The following is a 23,310-nucleotide window of genomic DNA, read 5'->3' as shown; positions in this document are numbered from 1 at the left end:
TGAAGGCCCTTTCCAGAGCACAGCCCTGACCTTCAGCCCACTGTGGCTCAATCAAAGCACTGCAGCTCAGCACAAGGGCTCAGGGGTGACAGTGCTCCTGGGGACACAGCCCCAGCTGAACCCTGCCAAGCACAGCAGTGAGCAGCCCCGCACAGCCCTGGCCTCTCAGGGGCCACATACATTCTCCACCACGTTCCCTGAGCACAGCCAGGGCTGGGATGGCTCAGCTCAGCCAGGCAGGCACCAGAGAGGCCAGGGAGATAGACAGGGGCTCCTCTTAAAGAGTATTTAGCCAACTTTCTGTTAAAGACAAACTGGAGGTAAATACAGAACAAGCTTAACTAGGTGAGAATAATTACTGAATTTAGGAAACTGCAAACAGTTGGCTGTATATTCAAAAAGAAAAAAATGCTAGATTGCAGGAGTTTTGGAAGCATTTATCTACTGTCACAAGGTACCAGTACATCTTTTAAATTACATCTGTGCACAGTTCAAACAGTCTTAAGTATCAAATTTTCAGAGTGAAACTTTACTACATGAAGCCAACTATTTCTGTAGTATTTTATTAATCCAACCCAATGGATTTTATGTTCCTTACCTGTAGAACTACTTACCTCATCATGCATCAAAAACAGTAAGAACAAGAGTTGTCCTAACAGATCAACTTCTGACAAGAAAGTTAAGACAGTGCACAGTAAATAAATGGTATTTTAATGTGTTACAAAAGTAGTCAACAGCCAGACCAGCTCCCCGACACAGCCACCACCACTTGCTTTGACAAAGGTTTCCTTCCTGCTGAGGTGGAACAGCTTTCCCTGCCCTTGTCTGGGCCTGTTTTGTAACACAAATCCCATTTACATTCGTGGTTCAGGTTTGCACATACAGGCAGTCTGCCTAAAGCCCAGTATCCTTCCAAAGCCTTTAGGGCTGGTCAGTCACACCTGGAAGAGATTTATCTGCACTGTCATGTGGATCATGTCACCAAAATGAGATACAGAAGTCAGTTCCAGACAGTTGCTTTAGTAACAACCAAAAAACATGAAGACAAGAAACTGAGCAAGAGCATCAATGTGTCAAACTTTGAGCTAAAGCAAAAAGCAGAAGTTGGCTGTGTTGTTTTTTTTTCATTTGCCAGATAATCTTTTAATGACAAATATAAAAAGACTGAAAACATCTCACTCTTACTGCCTTTTTCTTTTTAGACAAATGGTCTGCTTTTATAATTACAATATTGTGTAATACAATACTCTTCCTTTGTACTGCAAACTGACAAATACAAGGATGCAATCAATTTTCTAAGCATCTCTAAATTTGAAATGTGAATTGCTATTTTTTTTTAATTCGGAAAGTTCTTAATAATTGTTTCATTTTTGTTAGAAGATAACTCAAAGTACAACAACATCTAAACCTGTTTTTAAAGGAGCTGTCTTTCCTGACACATCTTTGAACATAAGCACTCCTTTCGAGTTCAGTACATTCACAAATAGCTCAATTAAGAACAGTATCACCAATGAACTGACTACTGGAAAGAGACAAAATTTACCAAACATACAGAAATATAAGTTTTACCATAGCAATTATGCATATCAAAAGATGACACCTGTAATTAATCTTAAAAAGATACAAAAAAGAGAAAAACCTGAATTACAGAAAAGAAAGTCATATTTATTTAATGAAAAACTAGAAGTTAATAAAAATTAGCAAATACACAAAAAATATACACAAACAGCAGCAATACTATGTAGTGACTTACAAAGGGGGGGTGGGGAGGAGGAGGAGAAGCAGCGGCCAGAGACCAGACCGCTCAACATGGCTTGTCAGTCAAAGGGAGAGGAAAAAAACACAAACAAAAACACGAAACAGTATCCTTTTCAACAGTACAATCAATCTACAAACAAGTTTTAGAATTATTTTACAACATTTCCTGTAGAATCAATTCTTAATACAAAAGATGCCCATTTTGGGTGTATATATATTTTCAGTGGTTTACTGTTGACTTATTTTAAATATATTAGTTACTACATGCAACTGCTTCCTGTAATTTAACAGCCTTTCCTTTTATTTACCTTCATTTATGTCTACCCTCCATCTACCGAATAATTTGTCTGACAGTCAAAGATGGTTACCCTATTTCTGCTAAATTAAATGCAACGGTTTTAAACACTGGCCTGAAGAGGTTTGATTGCCATTTCAACACATGGATATAGTTACGTTGATGCCTAAATTGCCATTTTCTGCAAAGAGCTGTGCAATGCTGGTGTCAAAGACTAGACAGTCACTATTCATAATGGCTGTTGCAATTCCCTCATGAATGGATCGAGGAGTTGCTTCCCAAGTCAATCGCCGCCTATGCCCGTTTAGCTCGAGTCGATAAGCAAAGTTTTCTGCTTGCTTGCGCGTTCCTATCAGCTGTACAATTGCAAAGAACTGCTGGTGACCATCATACTTTTCCTGTTTCTCCAACACTAGCATGAAATGAAAGCCAAAACAAGACTGCATCATAACCCAGTCAACAGCACCAGGAAGATTAATGTCCGTGGCCAGGAACACTATATCTTCTCCCTGCAGCGTCGTAATTGACTTATGCTGATGCATCAGGTGCGGCATTACAGCATCCAGAGAGCCTTGCCATTTACACGAAGCACCAGGACAGGGACAGGAGTAAGGCCTAAACTCACACAGCTCCTCGTGGTCTGCTTTTTCTGTGTGTGGCAAAGTTATCTCGCAGCCGGAAGAGGCGTATTTACACGGGAATAGTACGGAATTGGCAACTTTCTCCATGGCCAGGTTACGGATGGAGCCCAGCGGGCCTCGGCAAGTGGGGCAGCACGTGAGCTTGGGGCGACAGTTGCTACAGACCAGGTGGCCACTCTGACACTGCAGGATGGGTGGCAGCACATAGTCAAAGCACACGGGACACTCAAAGAGACTGGCCAAGTCATTGTTGGAGGCTGTGGTGCCCGTCAGCGCGGGCACCCTCTGCGATGGCGTGCACTTGGAGGTACCTGTGGGTAGTGCTGTAGCGGTCTGACGGCTCATTTCTGCAACAGAACACAGAACACACAGTTCAGATCTCACCACACTTCACTGCCATGCAGACAGCATTTCTAAACCCACAAAGTTTCAAGAGACAATAAGAGATACAAATGAAAGCAAAATCACCAACCACCCCTCCCAGCTACTACAAACGGCATATTGGTACATGTAGATCAGTTGTGCACACAGGGCACAGATACCTGCCTGACATGGAAACTGAACAAGTGAAGAAGTTCTGCTCATTGTTCTAAAGTGGCATTTACTACTGGAAGCTGCAAGGGACGGGAGTAAAAATATGCTAAAAATAAGACGTTTGTTATTGCTGGTTTGTTTTTTTAATACTGCATTTATGAAATGCTTCACCCAGATCACTTGTGTGTATGGAACAATTCTAAGCTGCTGTGTATGAGAAATGAGGCACTTTTAATGAAAAAAACTATCTTCTGCATGTGACCTTCTCAGTAACCATGCTTACAGCATAATTTATTTTTAAAAAGTTGAAAAACACAGCTCAGATAATTACTACCCTGCTTTTTTCTCAGGATAAGACAGTGACTGTTCATTTTCATTACTCTGCTACTGAGGCCCACAGCTTGTAAAGCACAGCCACTGCTCCAGCTTCCTTAACTAAACCATTTATGAGGATACCAGAAAAAAAACCCCAAAGCAATTACTTTATCTAATTTCCTGAATAAGACTAAGAATTCAAACTTCACTTGTTAAATTTAAGAATTCATTGTACCACGTAAATACTCAGACATTTTCAGTCCCTCTTGATGAAGTTCTATGTTCAGTGGAGCTCCCACTGAACTTCTGCCCTCTCCAATGTCCCCAGACAAAGGTGACAGCTGTCTGACCAAACAGCTTGCTCGAGCATTCCACAGATGGGGAACAAGTACCAACCATATTTCTTAACACGTTATGTTTTCCTGCACTCCTAACTCTCCTCCTTCTTGTGGAAAAGAAATTACTAGCACTATCTGAAAAAATAAACACAGTTTTGAAAAAATAAACCATACTTTTGTAGGTAAAGGGCAGTTAAATAAAATGCTATCCAAAATTGGCTTCTGTTACACAGTACAATTCTCAGCCACCCTAAGTGCCTCTCAGCGAGTACAACCAGCTCTGGATCTGTCACGTACGTATAAAGCTCTCAAAATAAACCTCATCTTTAATCTCCTTGCTATTTGACACGGGAATATTAGGCAATAGGCAAGCTTCCCATATTTAGCATCATTTCACCCACAAACTTACTCATACTTGGACCAGACAGCTCAGAGCAGCATACTGTGCATGCTTTTGCAAGACATGCACTGTTCAGGGCACAAGGCAGAGGAACTAAGAGATTCCTCCTTGCAAAATTACATAGTTCTTGACATTTAAAAAGTAACAAGAGACAGACAAGTCCAAATTCCTCTCCAGAAGTACCTCTCCCCAGAGCTAGAAAAGTATAAGTGTCTAAGATACAATTCTCAGACACTGATTTTATGAGTCTCACAAGTCCCACTGACAGCATCTTCCTAACCCACCAAACTCTTCCTCCATCTCAGTCTTGGTGGTCTAGAAATATTTGGGAAAAACACCCATGCAGCAGTTTTCAGTGCTGGGCCATAGCTGATCCTGTAGAGATATGACAAGAATGTTTGTGTCTTTTGGCTGTATCTTCCCACTATGAGGCATTCCAGCTTAGATGAGAAGTTTAGGATGTCTGTGACAAATCAAGCATGTGTCCTGGGGCAGTGATGCTGCAGCAGCCAGAGGACTGGAGCAGCAAGGCCTCTGCCAGCTGCCCTGCTCTGTGTCCCAGCAGCTGCAGGTGGGGTTCTGCGGTTCTGCACTCCACAACAAACCATCGGACACGGCACAACCAACGCTGATCACACTGTTCGCTTGGGAAGAGCTTAGAAATAACAAGCATATTCATATGTAAAATTCTGGGAGAAGTTTCCCTTCAAATACTGCAAACACACACATTTCAGAAAAGTCCGTGTGTGCTTCCTCTTGCCTGACCCTGTACATCCTGATCCAGGGATCCTCCATAACCTGCAGATAACGCTGGTGAAAACCACTGCGTCAGACCAGTTCCCTGGGCAGCCTGACAAGCTGGGCAAGCTCTGCTGTCTTTAATTACACCTTGCTGAGCCCAGGCAACAGTTAAATGAAGCAACCTACAAACTTTGTGAAAGACCTTGTGCACAGATGCACTTCCCACTTGAGCCTTCTAAGGTACAGAAGCACTGGAGAACAGAACTGTGTTACCAGTGCCCCTGTGTGAGCAGCCTTCACACACACCCTCCACAACACTCACAGGAGCGGCGCTGGGAAGGAGGAATCTCTGAACCAGACCACTGGGATTAGCATGCAGGAAAGACACTGCATAAGGCTATAAACTGTAATTTACCAAGCCTAAACCTGCCCAAAGCCTACATTTTCATCACTCTTGTTAACACAAAGATGAATAATACATCTTTTATGGCTATCTCAAAGGTTACAAGTTAATCACAAGCAAAAGTTTTAAAAGTGGAATACATTTAACCCACCAAACTATGAAAACCATACAATTATAAACCCAGGAAAAACACTACAGAACTGGAGATGAAGTTTAAATATAATTTTGGTTACAAACCTCTTACTACAGGTAAAAACACTTATATGCAATATTTGCTATTTCATTATCTTTATTTGCACACGTTAGGAACAAGTTTCTAAGCAACAGGGACAAACTAAGAAACACTAAGGTGTCATCTTCAAGAGTATTAGGTCCTTTAACTCCAATTATCAAAAGGACTGTACGTATTCAAAAAGATTTACCCAACAGTAAGAATGAAAAGGGGAAAACGCATCTGAAGATTTCCCAGCTCTAAATCAAGAAAAGCTGCTCCTGGTAACATCCAGAACGCACCGACCTGTTGCTAAAAGCATTCTCGACACCGTTCTGGGAAAGGTGACATGAACAGGCTACCGAGACCTCCCGCGGGACACAACTCAACAGCTCCTCCGAGCCCAGCTTTGAATACTGAGCATAAGGTAATTGAAACGGCGCTACCTTTTCCCTTGCAGGTTTTACTCCCCGGCAAGCACGCAGACCAGACGCCCTTCCAGGAGTACGGCCCGCTGGAGGCGGATCTGCCCGTCATGGGGCGCGGAGGAGCTCATGGCGCGTCCGCGCAGCACAGGCGGGCTCGGGCCGCGGGCCGGGCGGTGACCGCGCCGAGAGCCCCCGCGACACCCGGGGGGCCCCGCGCGGCGCCCGGATGTCCCCCGCCCGGGCGGGGCCCACCGCCCCCATGTGCGGCCGCGCTCCGGCCCCGCGCCCCAAAATGGTTCCCCGAGCTTCCCCAGCACTGCCGGCGCGGGACGGCCCCGCCCCGCCCCGCCCTTCCCGCCACCGCCTCCGGGGGAGGACGCGGCTCGGCCCCGCCCGCTGAACCGGGAACCGGCCCCGCCCTTCCCGCGGAACCGGGAGCCGGCCCCGCCCCGCCATGGGACCGAGATCCGGCCCCGCCCGGCCGGCCCAGCCGCTCCCCCGCGTGCCCGCGGCCCGGCCCAGCCTCACACGTGCGCACGGAGAAAGCCCTCCGCCTCCCCCGAAATAACTGCTTGAAAAAGCTATAGCCTCCGTTCAAAACTCTTCTAAGACATGAAAATCACTTCCTCCTATTTCAAGGATATTCCTCAGATGAGCATTTTCCACTATGGGTCTGTGAAGTCCTATTTAACAGGAATTTTCTCTATTTGTATAAATATTATTCAATTAAGCAAAAGCATAACCTCAAGGAAAAGAGATGACCAACAGAACTAAAACGATGTGGCATATTTGATTATCTACTTGGACTATTAAAAAAATTAGAACAGATAAAAGGATAAAGCAGTTGGAAGCCAAGTCAACACTTGCCTGATGCACACACTTCATTCAGAAAAGCTTAGACATTATGGAACGCTGATGTAATGATGGTAAGGTCATGGAAGTAACAAGTTCCAGTGGAGGCAACAGAACAAACACACGGAGATAAACTGTTGTGGTCACATAAAAAGTAAGGCTACAAAATCTGAGTAAAGATAATTATCTTTAAAAATACTTTCCTACTATTTGAAATCCAAGTCCTTTCCAAGAAGACTTCCATCAGCACTGTAATACCTGCAAATAATGCCCAATTGCTACAAAGAAAACCTGCCCACTCGATACAAGGCTTCCTTCAGTCTCACCCGCAAATGCGCAACACACAGCATCCCACCAGGGGTAAGAGTCAAGAAAGTTTACAAGCAGAACAGAAAAGCTGAAGAAAAACTGCATAGAAACAGCTTTTGAGGAACTAAGAGCATGTGGCGAGGAGGCCACCCCCCGTGTGGCAGTGTCCCCAGAGCACAGCCACCGGCCCCTGGCCAGGCTGCAGCTGCTGCTGCCCCGTGCTTGGCTGGCTGCGCTGCGCCTCGGGACAAAGCCTTTGGGACCCGGACACAGAACCAAACTCCTGGGGAATGGAAGGCACAACCAAACCACTGGTTAAAAAGCTCTGCTGAGGCACAGGTGCACAGAAAGTAGTCTGAAGAAGTTAAAAAGGATCATGTGCCTCATATGCCAGGGAGTTATCAAGGATAAACAGGACTAGACTGGTACTCTTCCCCCTTCTCACCTTACCAAGGTGTTAGCTCCAGACACATTCTAAAAATCACATCTGTGCTTCACTGGAATGCAGGGCACCTTTGACAAATTCAACTTAGCATCATCCACTTCTCTCATATCAAATAGCACATCTTCTCTCATATCCTCACCCATATCAAATAGATTAGACTTGAATTTAGCATTTTAGCTAGCTTTTGAAAGAGTAACTGAATATTAAACTGGGCAAAAAAACCCCACAAAAGTTATGTATAGTCATCTTAATGGCTGGAAGGGAAAAAGTCTCATATGAGCAATAAAAGGACAGAGGAAAATTTTAAAAATTGTCTGTATGTGATGCAATAACATAATTTTTTTCTATAACATTTCAAAACTAACTCAGTTCAGGAACTCCCATTCAAAATGCACTCTTAATGCATTACAGCCACCAACAAAGTAATAGAAAATCTTTCATCTTTTTCAACAGTACATTCATATTTGAGAATAAGACTTTTTTACACACAATACTGCTAGAGAGCACTGGAAATGAGAATAGGATGAAGTTCTGAAAAACACTGACAAGTTACTTTTTTCAAGGTGTGACACAAGCCAAAGAATATCAAAACCCAAAAGCTAAATGAAAAGTTGAAAATACTCATTAAACATAAAACATATCGGAGAAAAGCTTGCCAATATTTTTGAAGAAACTAGTATTTTTAATTTTATTTAATTTCAACGACATTTTAGGGCCCAAGGCTTTGCCTTTTGCAGTGTATCAGTTTCTCTTTCCCAGCTCTCGGGAGATGTTGGATCCCAAGGGCCTGGCATGGTTAGGATCAAACGCAGGCCTGGACAGACATGTGCACCCCTGCTCAGACACAGCCTCTGGACTTGCTGGCCTACTTCAGAATTTTAGAAGACAGTTCATGACATAAATTATTAATCAACTATATAATACAATTTAGTCTCTATACATTCTGGTTTTGACTAATGAATTAGGATTTTTTTCAACCCTTGCAGACACTCTTTTCTTTGGTACCCTTAACTATGCTATTTGTTATTTCAGACACCTCAGGGCTTCTCTTTTCCTGCATAACAAGCAAAAGCCAGATCAATCCAATGTAATAGACTACTATAAAATGAGACCAAAATAAACAAAATTGAGTCAAGACTTGATTATTTCCTTTGCCAAAATATCATCTGTCCAGTTCATCTCTTTTTCATACACAATTAGACCATTTCCCTCTACCTTGCAGTGACCCAGTCTGCCTGAAACTGCAGGCAGCTTTTTTCTTGCACCTCAAGACATTCCTTACCAACCCAATTTTCCAACCACCAGGAAGGGAAATCCCAACAGATTTATATAACCATGGAATTGTCTTTGTGGCCAGCACTGGCAGTGAGTTCCCAGTCCTTGACACCCCATGTTTCTGATGTGTCCCACACGTGTTCCCTCACAATCCCCAATGAAGCCATGGCAGTGCCTGTCCTGACCCTCTCGAGCTCAGCACACCCCACGTGGCAGATGCAGACACAAACACAACACAAACACAGCCATGGAAACGCCAACAGCATTGTTACACCCGCCAAATCAGAGTGACCTATTTCTAACTCAGTGCAAACACCTGACTTTGGTAGTGCTGTTGTTTGACTTCTGCCTCATCGCTGTTGCTCATTATTTCTCCTGTGGAGATGTGCTGGAATATTCAGCATCAGCCCAGGAGAGGTTTTTCCCTAGCTGTTAAACATTTTCTTTCCAACAACTTTATAAGGTAAAATTAGGAAGGAACAGTATCCTGTAGAAGACATATAATGACCACATCAAAATCACATTAGTAACCAACTACTATGACTGAAGTGTTCAATTTTAAATGCAACAAAGAACTTCAACAATTCCAACAAGTGAATAACTTTCTCCATTCAAACAGAGCTTCAGCATCCACCTTTGCACAGAACACTGGAGCCCACGCTGCTATGGTACTCCAGCCTTGTGAAGGAAGGAAAGCTGAGGAACAACTCTGCGAAAAAACCTGATAAACCCCCAGATTTCATTCTGAAACTATATACAGCTAAACAAAAACACAGGGGAAAGCCACTCTTTAAATACAAACCAAAACCAAACACTTGCATTAAAAAGATCATGGACCATTTCCACATTGGACTTAACCATATTTTTCCTTCTTAAAAACAAGCAAATAGCTTGTCTTGCTGTGACACTGCCAAATCCCACCTAGCAGAGAGGTATGAAGCTGGTGATAGAGAAACACTGCTCCAGGCTGTGTCTTGCACTGCACCTGGTGGTGCTGTCTGACAAGAGCCTTCTCTTCCCTCCTTCCCCAGCTCTGTATCTCCAGTGCCAGGATCAGCAGGCAGCCAGTGGCCAGAGCTCTCCTTGCCACAGGACACCCAGAGCTGCCCCCACAGGGACCCTACAGCACCATAAACCATGGGATGGACCCAATCTGGCACTTGTGCCCCAGGAGCCTTCTGAGAAACCCAACCAGGAGCCTGCCTGTCTGCAGCCTGCTGTCTCAAAATAAGGATGGCAAAAACCAGAGAATCTAAGAAACTAAAGAAAACTTCATATGAAAAAAAAAGATAACTCTATGCAAACTAAGTGACAGGGAAAAGATTTTTATTTTATTTTTAGTAGTATCTAGTTTCTGTTCACTGTGCACAGAACACACTGAATTGAGCTGAATCAGAATCATCCTTCAACAATTCAGCCCAGTAATATCTATAAACACAGGGAGACAGCTACCTTTTTAAAAGTTCTGGACATACAATGCTGCAATAGGAAGTAAGGCAGGCACATAGAAGGATCAGCTACAGAGTGGACTAGTAAGAGCAACAGAAAAGAGGAAAGCAAGGTATTTTTCATGCTCTAACACATACTGCCATTCAGAAGTCTCTAAACAGGAAGCACTCAATTGTTCTACAAGGCATCATAGATGGGCTCTGTATACAATTACACTCTATTAGAATTTTTTTAAAAAGGAAAGAAAAAAAAAACAAACCCCAACCCCCTCTATAAACAGTAACAGCAAATCCTACCATGTGTGACAATTTGGGGGCTGTGTTTCTTTCCTCAGTCTGATTTTGCAAACCCTATAGTCTTCAGTGCATGCTGTAACTGCCATGCAATATTGCATCACCATTCCTGTGTCTGTGGCAGACACAGGAGGAGGGTGTGGCATGGAAGCTCTTACCTGAATTCAGTAAGGCTCAACTAAAAGAAGTACCTGGACTTTGATGTGTCTTCACTTACCAAGTCTTTCTGTGATAACTATTCCAATTCAAATTCAAGACCTATTTTATGCTCAATATTTTTCCTGCATAACTTAACAGCACTAGGGAGCAGACCATCAAAATAACTAGACCTAATCAAATAAAGGCTGCCCTACAGGAAGGAGACTGACCCATGACACAGAAAGCCCCTCTGTAGGAGGTCAGGATATGATGACATACATTGACTGCTTTTATAAAGATGCCTGCACCTTGTTCATTGCTTAGGTTTGTACATACTTCCACTTTAAATAACCACTTCTTCTTGGGATCCTTCACTTGTTCTGTATTCCTGTATGCAGCCCCGATGACAGTGGAGTCTGTGTAAAGTATGGCAATCTAAACTCAGGAGGGCAAATATGTAGGGGAGGGCTCGAAGAATCAAGATACTTACTGCAGAGTACACACCTTGGTGCCACAAGCCATGTCAGGTATGGATCCTACACAAATACATCCAGCACCACAGAACACACTCTAGTGGCACTGGAAGCCTAACTTTTAACACCTCAGAAATCATGAATTTTTCAGAACCTCTGGTATTAAACTACAGAATATCTAGTTTATCTGAGTGACAGTTTTTACAAATCTGGTTTTTTAAAATAATCTTCAAAAGCAAGAACTTTTAGAAGAATATCTGATAAAGATAATGCCACAAGACATACACCACAAGGAGAATAAAATACACAACATTTATAAGTAAAGGATCATGTCTGTATTTTTAAAACCAACATTTACGAATTTTGGAACTGAAATTTTCCTACTATGCATACTAATTCAAAAGGAAAGCTGTGGCAATGTAAGGTGGGCCACAGGTTTTTGTACTTTGTTGATATACCACAGGTAGGAAACAGAAAGCACTGAACTTAAGACTGTGTAAAAGTAAAAGAAGTACAAAACTACAGTGGGACTTTTGCATTTCTGATGGTTCCACACTTTTCAGTACTTCATTTCTTTAAACTCCCATTTTCTGCATGCCTTGTGTTTCTGGAACCTATTCTTTGAAGCCCATGTGCCTCCATTAGAACCAATTCTGTTTTATTGCAGTGACTTAGCTTTTCCCCACTCATCAATTCTGAAATGTAATATTGTTGCATGAAAATTCAATTGCCACAATAATTAATATTTTTTAAATCATTATTAAAATGTTAATCAAATTCTCAAACTCAGCTACTGAGAACTCGGCAGCCAAGCCTGGTTACACTGCTGCAGAGAGCAACAGCTCTACAGCTTCTCATCAAACCCTCAGGTTTGAAATGCAGCTTTAACTCCCAAATAAGAGCAATCCCAGGAAATGTCCAACCTGAGCACAGAGCAGAGCTGGGTGGAGCTGCTGATGTCACAGCCCACCATGTTGCATGAAAAGACTGAGCATTCCTTGAAACCTTCAAAAAAAAGCCAACCAAACTCAGGATTAGTGGTGCAGAGCACAAGTCTGTGGCAAGGGAGACCTGGGGCTAGTTCCTGTTTTGTCACGAGTTTCTGAGTCACCACAGGCCAGTACTTCCCTGCCTTTTACACGTTTTCAACTACCACAAGTAGCTGTGAGTCTGACACATTAATGCAAAAAGGAATGAAATTACTTGATAAGGATACCAAGTTAACCCTGTTAGACCCTATTCAAATTCACTTCAGTAATAACTGAATATCATTACACACTAAAAGACACTGTTAAATTACTCAACATCTCAATTTTTGTAGTCCACCATCATTAGACTTCAATCACTGTTTACTTTCAAACTCCTGCTCACATATGGATAACTGCTCCCTGCTCATTCCAGTATTTTGTACATCAAAGACACAAATTATGGAAACATTGGCAACACCGTTCTCACCACCCCTACTGTACCTAATCTGAAGGCCCTCCTGATTTTATGAAAAGTAAAGTAACCTTTCTTTAGAGGGATCCTTGAATTATCAAAAAAAAATCCCTCAGCGTCTTTTGTGAAGGTCCAGCACCCAGATTGTCAAGCAAGTTATTTAAATTCAGAAGAAAAAAAAGCTCTTGGGCAAGAGAATTACATGTTCTTTTATTGCTATTAAATTCTGATCAGGTACATCTCAAATGCCAAGCAAAATGTACACACTATCTCACTTATTTGTATTGCTTGGGAATTGCTTCATGGCATACAAAATTAAAATTCTGTCATAATCACTCTGAAGTCAGGCCTGAGTCTGCACCAGAAGTTAAAACACAAGATACTATAAATGGTTTGGAAATGACAGGAGTAGACATATTTTTCTGCTACTTCATGTTCTCTTTATCTGCACTTCCTAAATTCAAGACCTATCACTGTCTTTCTCTGCAAAAAACTGTCCTCTCTTCTGTTATGTATTCAAAATCAAAATGTGAGTCTGTTGCAGCGCTGAATCTCTAACATCAACTCTTAGCCATGAACCACTGTCTAAAGCAGAACAGAAAATTCTGTCTAAAAACAGAATAGGCTGGAAGATCAAGCATTCAAAAAAGTGGAAAATAAAAAAATTAAGGTTTCATAGGCAACCTTACATCTACTTCCCCATATGCACATTATAGAACAGCTTTCAATGAAATCCTCTTTTCCCCCACACTCAACTCCATAAGTAGACGAGCACCTTTACATCCATGGAAGAATTATGACTGTACAAGGAACAACAACTTTTGTTTAAGCAGAACACATTATTTTTAAACAAAGCTGTTTAGGTCAGCAGCTGTTTTTAATATGAACAAAAGTGCTCTTAAAATTACTGTTTTACAGGCGCTGTTTTGGAAGAATGTCCATCTTAGCTTCTACTATGGAATGCATATTTTTTAATCTGTAAAATTTCCTTTCTAAATAATTGGACTTGACCCAGCACACAGCCACACTAAAATTTCATAGTACACCATCAACATCTGCCAGCCAAATGATTCCCTAGTCACACCTGTGCAACCAGTCTCCAAATTACATCCTTAGGGCACTTGTGCAATCACACAGATATCAACCATGGAGAGATGAACCCTATACAAATTAACTCCCAACTGTGCTGATGCCTTCATGAACAAAAAGGGGGAAAATTCCTGTGAATGAAAGCAGTTTTATGACTCTAAAGACTTTTATATAAATACATGTGCATATATATTTCAAAATAAACAGTCACTCAGAAACCAAAATGTTAGTCGAGGAGAGCACTTTTACGACTTTACAAGAAGACAATTGCATATGCACCTTGTGAAAAGGAGCAAAACTTAAGGCTCAAATATAGGCAAAAGTGATCAGCTTTAAACATGAGAAGTTTCTCTTTTACACCTTAAACTGGGGTCATACAGGTATCAACACAAAAATGCAAATCAAAGCATGATTTCCAAAACAACATTAGATAATTTAAGAAGATTAAAATATAAAACTGTAGCAGACCCCTGTTGGTTAAATTAAAAAAAAAAAAAGACAGAAGGTAATGAGGTTTCAAAAAAAAAAAAATCAAGAGTCCATTTTTACAGAAAGGAGTTACAGACACTACCTTTCAAAGTAGGAACATGCCATATTTTAAAGGTTCTTAAATATTTTAATAGCACTTCTAAGAAAACTGCTCACTTACAATATTTCTTAAGAGCTTTCACACAGCACTACAAGAAAATGGTTTATCTATAGCATGAAGAATGTCCCACCAGATACAGGTTCCATGACACCAGGCACACACACAGAGGATGCTGGAGTGTAATTCCACCATTTCTGCAATAAACAAAAACAGGCTGCCACTAAACAGAGTGGTTGTGCTGCCTGCTTTTTACCCCCTGGTTTTCTTTCTCTTTAAGGTAACGTATTCAACAAGACCAGTCTTGCACAAGCACCTGAGCAGTTCCCCTGGCAGCCCAGGAAGCACCAAACCATGAGGCAACGGAGGGCCCAGCCGTCCTTTCTTAGCTCTGAGCCTGCCCTGACAGGGACCCGAGGGCAGGCGCGGTGACAGAGGGTGGCACCTCCTGCAGCAGGCAAACTCGCAGTCCCACTGTGCCAGCTGCCCTGGGAAGGGCACGGGGAACAGTCCCCCGCTCCTCACAGGTTCACTTTTCAACTGACCTTGGGACTAAAACTGCTCCATTTCACATCCCCATGGGAGCAGCAACACTGCAAGGTAATGCAGCCCAGCAGAACTGCCCGCTGGATGTGCCACAGCCTGTGCAGTGCTACACCTGCTATGATTTCTCCTCCTAACACTCATGTGTTAACAACAACTAACCACAGGTTTTAGGAATAACAATGACTTTTGAAAAAATCATAGGAAAAAAAAACTTTTAAACCCCACTTCAAACTAATACCTACATCACAATTCAGCATAAAGCAACTTGTACCAAGATTTACAAAACAGATGCCTTGCATTGCAGTTGTCATCCCCTTGTAAAATATATAAGACATGTAACTTTCCCTCGTGAAAGATCTGTAACACAGAGCAAACAAACAACAAAGATAAGCCTTTTAACACATGCACATTTCTAAGCTAGACACCAATTCTAAAAATTTTTATGCAATTTATTTTCAAGCTTTCCTTCTTGCAGTTTAACACCAAATTGCTTTAAAATACTCCTACTCCAGTTAAAACCTTCCCACAATCCATACATTAGCAAAATTTTAAGAATAATTTTCCTTCAACATACTTCATCTGAACGTGTACTTGAAAGTAACTCTTACAAGCGTGGCATTCTAATGCTCCTCCTTGACAGCATTAAAAAAAATCTTGAAAAGTGACTGTTGTCTTTCTGTAAAGACTAAATTACTTTTTGCTCTGTTCAATACTATGTGCAAGAATTTTAGAAAAGAACCTTAGAATATTTTAAGACTTCATGCCACTGTGCTGCTTTTGCTTTGGGTAGAGTTCATTTTCTTTGCAGGGGCTGGGACAGGGCTGTGTTTTGGGTTTGTGCTGGAAGCAGTGCTGATAAATACAGATGGTTTTGCTATTGCTGAGCAGCGCCTGCACACAGTCAAGGCCTTTCCTGCTTCTTACACCAGCCCAGCAGTGGGGAGGCTGTGGGTCACAACACCCTGGGAGGGGACACAGGCAGGACAGGTGACCCCAGCTGAGCAGAGGGATGTTCCAGACCATCTGGCATCACACCCAGCAGATAAAGCTGGGGGGAAGAAGAGGAAGGGGGGATGTCTGGAGTGATGGCATTTGTCTCCTCAGGTAACCACCAAGCATGATGGAGTCCTGCTCTGCTGGGGATGGCTGAACACCTGCCTTGCTCATGGGAAGTGGTGAAAGAATTCCTTGATTTGCTCTGTTAGTGTGTGCATCTCTTCCTATACCCATTACACTGTCTTTATCTCAATCCAAGAGGTTTTTTTTTGCTTTTACTCTTGCATTCTCTCCTCGATCCCACAGGTGGGGAAGTGAAGAGAGAGGCTGTGTGGTACTGAGCTGCCAGCTGGGGTTAAACCACCCCAGCCACACAAACCACACTTCAAAGAACTTCTCTTTCACTTTTAAGGAGTGGATGAGTAATTTTTTAAGCAGACAAGTTATCACTACACTCTCCTTGTTTTTCTTCACGTCCAGCAAGGTCATCAATTGCTACGAGAAGAGATAAAAGTGTGTTTCTGGATAAGGCAGACCAAAGAATTGAAAAGGTCATCAACTGTCTCTAGAGCAATTTACTGCTCTTCTTATATCAATTGCCCTGGAATATATCCATGGTAATTTTATAATTAATTTTTCCAGGTGCAAGAGGACAAATACAGATTTTATAATTTAAGTAACATTTTACTTCCTCCCTGAAAACACAGACAACCTCACTTTCCATATTCAGCTTCTATAAAGAAAAACAAGTAAAAATCAGAAGTGGACCATTTGGTTAGCTGTGATTATCTAGCACTTTATCTTATTCAAGTATTGTGGAATTAGTAACCAAATCTCTCATTATTCCTATGATAACACAAAGAATCATCATTTTATAGTCACTCAAACAGGCATATATGTATAACAGTTGTCCTGGCCATCACAGAAACGTGGTATGCAGTTTGGGTCAGAATTAGAATCTCTCTCTCTCTCTAGTGGTACAAAACTTAAAGACTATTAAATGGGGCATTAATGCTGGCTTTTGTGTTCCTTAACTCCACTGTAAAGTTAACAGCTGAATGTACCCTGGCATATCAAACAGCCCCAGGTCACTGACTTAGATTTTTGCTTACATGCTTTTAAGTGCTAACAGCAAAATCTCAGGTAAACCTGAAGTAACAGCTCATGGTAACAACACAGTACTTAGGCATATCTCCCAATTTCTAGCCCACAATGTGATAATGTACACAGAAAACACACATCAAAATTATATTTTTACCATGCCATTGAACATTTAGGAAAGGAACAGTATGTACACTTTCAAAAAGAGTAACCTGCTCACAACAAATTTTTCTTACTAATGAAGCATTCTTATTAATGAAAGCATTTTATTAAAGCAACAATTTGTCTCTGTTGTGTATTTTGTCAAAGTAAAAAAAAAAACCCACAAAAACCCCCAAAAACGTCTTACTAGTTTTTTTACTTACAACTAGTTTTCCCTTTTTAAATGCTGATTTCCATTCAAAAACCAAAGCATCAGAAAAGCAAAAAAAAAAAAAAAATCTGCATCTACAGTGTTCATGACATTTAAGACTGTAAACTCTGGAGCTGAGATCCCGAGCTTCAGGCACCACGTGATGGCTGAGATGAACTCGAGCCTGCCAACATCCTCACTCCAGTGCGGCTGCTTTCTGCAGCAGGTAGCACCGACAGCACTGAGCAGGAATTCAGGGAACCACAGGCAGCAGCTGCAAACACAGAGCACACTCGGGCCTTCTGCAGACTGGCTACATGCACTACAGCTGCAGAACTGAGTTCTTTATGTGTCAAGAATTTCAAATATCATATACCTTGACTATTCTGCTTCAGTTTAGCTCCTGAAAATAAGACAATCATTAAAGCTAAAAAGACACTAATAATCCATTTGGCAGAACTTGGTCCACCTTTCAAAGCTGACAGTTCCAAGACTAAAAGCACTACTACAGACAAAAAATAAAGCAAAGTGATTCTAACTTAAAATTAAGAACATCCTATTTCTAACAGCAGTTGCATGCACAGTCCTCTAGAATGTTTCATCTGAAGATCACAGTTCATAAAACTGTCCTATTTGATTTCTCTGAATTTTCTGACCAAAGAGTTGCTTCTCACATGAATATGGGCACATGCTCCCCTTTTCCACATCAGAGGCAGGTGTCTGACATTTGAGCAGGATTTATTTCTCAAGTCACACAAAGCAAAGAGCAGCAACTCTACTCAAAGTATGAAAAGTACTCTTGTTATTTAAAGTATTCACTTTCCTTAGTTCACACCTACTTAGCTGGAGCCGCTGAATTTCTGAGCTAACTCCCCTACTACAGTCTAATTGGACTATGGCATTGAAACCTTATCAATAGAAATGGCACAGTAACAGTTCAGCTACTTCATCTGGACATGCACTCTCAGGTCAAAAACGCCCATCATTTCATCAGGTTCAGAATTCTTAGGTGACAACAGATTTCTAAAATTGTATCACTGATGGGTAGGTCTTATTCTTGTGCTTTACTCTATGACTTTTCACTGCTGTGAAAAGGGCAAAGGCTATTTAAGAACATTAGTTTCCATTGAAAATAACTTAATTTTTAGCATTTGATTTTTACTTCAGTTGTACTCCTCAAAGTAATTTTGTGCAACGAATCCAGAGATCCAAGCTTTACCCTAAAAACCTCTGTATTAGTGTACCTGCACTCCAATAACTCAAATCTTCTTGCAGACCAGCTTGATTAAATCAGGGTTGAGAAGAGTCCCTTCCATTTTCCCTCCCCCTCTGGAATGCACCGTCCTAGTCTCAGTTTAGAAGGGAGATAAACAGACAACTGAAACTATGTCCCGAGCGTGGAATATCCCATGTCCTTCATGACCTAGTCCAATTAGCTGTGAACTTCCTAACAGACACCCATGTGCCACCTGAAACAAATTAAATCATTTTATCTATTTATTTAGACTATGAGTAGACTGCTCATTATAGAGACGAGGCAATATTCACCCAGACTGGTTGAAAAGGAGGGCGCAAGGAGAACACTGGAGAAATATTATCTTAATGTAAGCATAAAATAAAAGTGCCACCAGCTCACCACTGGAAAAGAAACTTGGTTCTTCTCCTGAAGAAATACTTGAGATGCTTTGCCTTTCACTACAAACCCTGTTGTCTCCCGTCCTTCTAAAACCGTGGAGAAGGGGAAGGCACGAAGGTCCCCGGCCTTTTCATCTTTAAGGAGAAGCCGTAGGATGGGCAAAAATCTCCCTCCATCGTTGCTCTCACCGGATTAGGTAAGAGCGAGCAGCCCTGTCGGTAATGCCAGCGAGGGGCACCCAGCGGCACATTTGCCGCGGCAGGCAGCCCGTTCCTGCGGCGGCCGGGCCCGCCGGGAGCTCGCAGGGGCCAGGCCGCCTCCCCGGGCCGCGCCGAGCCCGCGGCGCTCCCCGAGCACAAAGCGCGGCGGGGCCGAGGCCGAGCCCACAAAGGGGCAGCCCCGGCCCGGGCGGCGCAGGCCCGGCCCGCGGCCGCCGCCTCCGCCTGCACACAATGGCCCGGCGGAAGGGCTCGGGGCCGCCGCTCCCGCAGGCCCCGCCGCGCCCCGCTCCCCCGAGCCGCGGCCGCCACACAGCACCGCCCGCCCGGGCCGCGCTTAGGCCGCGCAGGGGCCTTGTCCCGAGGCAGCCCCGCGGCCGCGCCGGGGCCTCCCGCGGGCAGCGGCGGGGCCCGGGCGGGGGCTGAGGGCCGCGCGGGGCCGGGCGCTCCCGCTGCCCCTCGCTCTCCCCACGCCGCTCACCTGTGGGCGCCGGGCAGGGCGGGACCCGCTGAGGCGGCCTTGGCTCCCCCGATGGCGGCTCCGTGCGGGCCGACTGCGCTGCGCCGCTCCGGCCGAGACGCTCCGTGCGCGGCCCGAGCCCACCGCGCGCTCCCCGCCTCCCTCGCTCGCTCGCTCGCTCCCTGCTCCGCGGGCACGCGCCGGCTGCGCCCGAGCGATCCTGCCGCCGCCTCCGCGCGCGCGCGCTCCACAGGCGCGCTCCCGCCGGCGCCCCCCACTCCCGCGCACGCGCGGGCCGCGCTCTGCCCCGCGCCCGGCCGGGAACAAAGGCCGCGCTGCCCTCCGCGCCCCCGGCACCGCCGCCTGCCCCGGCCCGGCACCGCCGCCTCTCACCTGCGCCGCCCCGGGGCCGCTCGGGCCCCCCTCAGCCCCCTGGCGCTGCCGCGGCCCTGCGGTCGTGGCGGCCCCGCCGTGCCCGGGCAGCGAGGGTCGGGCACCGCGGGCTCCGCGCCGCCGGGACCACGCGGGGACTGTCACAAGGGCTCGGGATTGTGTTGTAGAAAATGAAAGAGCCCGCAAAGGGGCCTCTCGCAGAGAGGCCGGGAACGTCCGGCACGGGGGCATTCTGGTGCTTTTAATGGACTGCTAAAAACAAACCCCTCCTCCAGTCTCTGTTCAAAGACTTTGCATAATTCAGGTTAGGTCCCCATGCAGCAATGCCCTATATACAAATGTAACTTTCAACACGTAAACTGGATGAAATAAATGTAATTACCATTGTGCTTGCATATGCTTTGTTGGATTAGGACCATGCTCATTTACTGAAGCTATTCAGAGGTTTGCCAGAGGAGAGACACTGTTTATTTTATTTTCAGTAAAATATTTAAAAATATGTATTTGCTGTCTTATTTCCATTTTCTGAATGACTGAAGCATTTTCTTGGCCAGTTTAATTGATTATCCAGATGGTTCTCACTATCATCCTCATTCCTTTTGATGACCAGTAAAGCACTTCTTTTTGTATAACATTCCCATGTTGAATCTGCCAAGTCTGCTCCTATTCTGAGAATTTTGTGATTAATTTTAAGGCAGATTCTCAGAGATACATCACTGTAGTGATGCAGTGCAATATGTACCAAATGCACTCTTTAAGAATCCTCCCAAGTAGAGATAATGTCAATTGTTTATTGTCAAAGGATGGCCAACTACAAGAGTTTAACTTCTTTGCACATAATTTCTCCCTGCACACCTTGTAGCTGTGCAGTGGTTATTAAGGCTTTTGGTTTAAGTATTCATGAGGGGTGATACACATGGCAATGACTGCCAACTCACAGTTGGGCTGACTTATTGAATACTTAAAGAGATATGATTAAGTAAAATATTATTTTTGTCCTGGATAGAAAGGATACAATCCTGAAGCAACATATTGTCAATATTAAAGTTTTTTTTCCCCACCTTCAATCTTAGTACAGAGTAGGGCTAATCATTTGATGTATTTTTAAACATATGGAGGTCTATTCACCAGTGGAAGCTTCTAAAAAAGGTACCATCCTATAGAGAGCAAGGGAAAAAGCAGCTATTATAGTAGCAGTTGGTATTTTTAGAGATGAGAACCACAATGCTTATCAGTTCCGGTAATCTGTGTGGTTTGTACAAAGTATCTCTGTGGTTAACACTTTGATCCTGGAAACACACACTTTTGCTAAAAACAGACAAGTCCTGTATCAGATCGATGCATTGCTGGTTGGTCACTATGAAACAACAGCATACAAACAAACACTTGCTTTTCCCTGAGTGAAGCTCGTTTCTTGAGCAGTGAAGCTAATTAAACCCCTTTTCTAATGGGATTTTCTTCTCTGACTTTGCCACAGGAACCTCCCAGTTCATTCCCCTGCTCCTGCTCCCCCTGCAGTGCCGCCAGCTTGCCCACCTGCCCTAACCCTGGTGGCACCAGCTCACGGTGCCTGTGGCTGCAGGTGCTGCAGAGGGACAGCCCAGGCAGCTGCTGCACTCCCAGCACTGCTCCCTCACCCCCAGCCCTTCCAGCACACCACAGTCAGCAGCAGCACCACTTAGCTCAGCTTTTCCTCCACATTTTGCAAGGAAGCTACAGGAACTTGAGAGTGTTGGAGACTCGTTCCTCCCTGGAACTGGGCTGTCATTGCCCACAGGGTCAGAGTGAGTAGTGAGGGAAGGCTGGAACAGACCCCATGGCAAGGTGGCACAGCCTTCATCACTGTAGGAAACGAGGCCTAAAAGGGCTCAAAGATGCATCATCCACTCCATGCTGCTGCTGCAAGGTAGGATCAGCCATGCCTTTGTTGTTCCTACCAGGTGTTGGTTTAAGCAGCTCATAAAAGTCCTCCCACAGCAGAAATGTTTAAACCTCTTCTGATGTTTGCCTGTCCTTACCATTACTTGGTTCTCCCTGAGATAAATTATCTAATCTCCCATTGTAATTTCAGCTCATTCTTGACACACTTCTGTGAACACTGAAGCTTTTTTTTCACTTTCCTGTTTTTGAATACTTTCCTCTTCAGTACATTACATCAATTCCTTTCCATCTACAGATGACCACTGCAAGGCCTCTGATCATTATTGGTTTTGCTCTCTGCATACTCTCTAACTGCCTCTTTCATTATTTTTGACCATAGTTCTGACAACTGGGCATAGGACTCCATCTGAGGCCCTTCTAAATGCTGAGTAATAAAGGCTGACTCTATGGGGAAGCCATTAAATTAGCAGTATCTAGTTAATATAATAACTTCAAACTGAAGTCAGTAGTTTTAACATCAAGTTTTACTAATTTATTGACATTACTTTTGTGTGCATTGTTTACTAGAAATGTACCTACTGTCAGTGTGGAAGTGTATAATACCACTGTCCTTGAAGTTCTAGGGGTATGTTGTCCCATAGTTGAATGGCCTTACTGTGTTTTCTTATTTGACAATAATGTCTGTAAGTTTTCATTTCATTTTATGTAATAAAATATTATTTCTCTCCTTTAAACTTTGGACAGCGTCCTCATTCTTAAAAGTCCTATTATTTCACATCCATTTAGTAAAAGGGATAAACTTGTTCACACTACTTATATGAGTTACTGTAGCATTTTACTAAGTTCACAAATTATTATAGGATATATGAATTTTTATGTGAAAAGTCATTGCTGATTATTTTATGTTTCTTTAACACCCATTTTTGCTTCATGAATGAAGAAAGTAAGATCAACATAGCAGCTTTCTCTTGAGATGAAACATGATTATCAGAGGATAAATTGGCTACTCAAATGTTTGTCTGGATTTGATTTCTTAGGCAGAAACACTGTTTCTGATCAGTCAGAGCAACAGTCCTGGGAGCTAAATGCCTACACCCTAAGCAAAGCACCCAAACATAAACTCAATTCTAAGCTTGTCTGTAACAACACTGAAGCAAGGAAAAATACACATGCTTAAGTGATTTTCTTCTTACAGCTTTTCAAAGACTCTAAAAGGAATGAATTCATTTTTACCCAGTGTCCTATCCTAACTACGTTTTTATTACATATCAAAATAAGAACACTGGAGCCATTAAGAAAGCTGAGTACAGAGTG

At 43.4% G+C, this 23,310-nt stretch overlaps 1 protein-coding gene across 3 annotated transcripts; it reads right to left on the bottom strand.

The window, feature by feature from the left end:
• Positions 1-690: 690 nt before the first annotated feature.
• SIAH1 (siah E3 ubiquitin protein ligase 1) lies at positions 691-20,313 on the bottom strand. Of its 3 annotated transcripts, none has more exons than XM_030955721.1 (2): positions 20,116-20,313; positions 691-3,041 (listed from the first exon to the last, which is right to left on the bottom strand). In XM_030955721.1, the coding sequence occupies exon 2, from the start codon at positions 3,037-3,039 to the stop codon at positions 2,191-2,193; it is 849 nt and encodes a 282-aa protein (XP_030811581.1). In that variant the 5' UTR covers positions 3,040-3,041; positions 20,116-20,313; the 3' UTR covers positions 691-2,190. The 3 variants fall into 3 exon arrangements, with proteins under 3 accessions (XP_030811581.1, XP_030811580.1, XP_030811579.1); XM_030955720.1 differs by lacking the exon at positions 20,116-20,313 and adding an exon at positions 19,744-19,928; XM_030955719.1 differs by lacking the exon at positions 20,116-20,313 and adding an exon at positions 6,083-6,250.
• Positions 20,314-23,310: the final 2,997 nt, after the last annotated feature.

Source organism: Camarhynchus parvulus, chromosome 11 (assembly GCF_901933205.1).
Source record: "Camarhynchus parvulus chromosome 11, STF_HiC, whole genome shotgun sequence".
NCBI classification, from domain to species: Eukaryota; Metazoa; Chordata; class Aves; order Passeriformes; family Thraupidae; genus Camarhynchus; species Camarhynchus parvulus.
The sequence above is the reverse complement of the archived record's forward strand: the minus strand, read 5'-3'. Positions and strand labels throughout refer to the sequence as shown.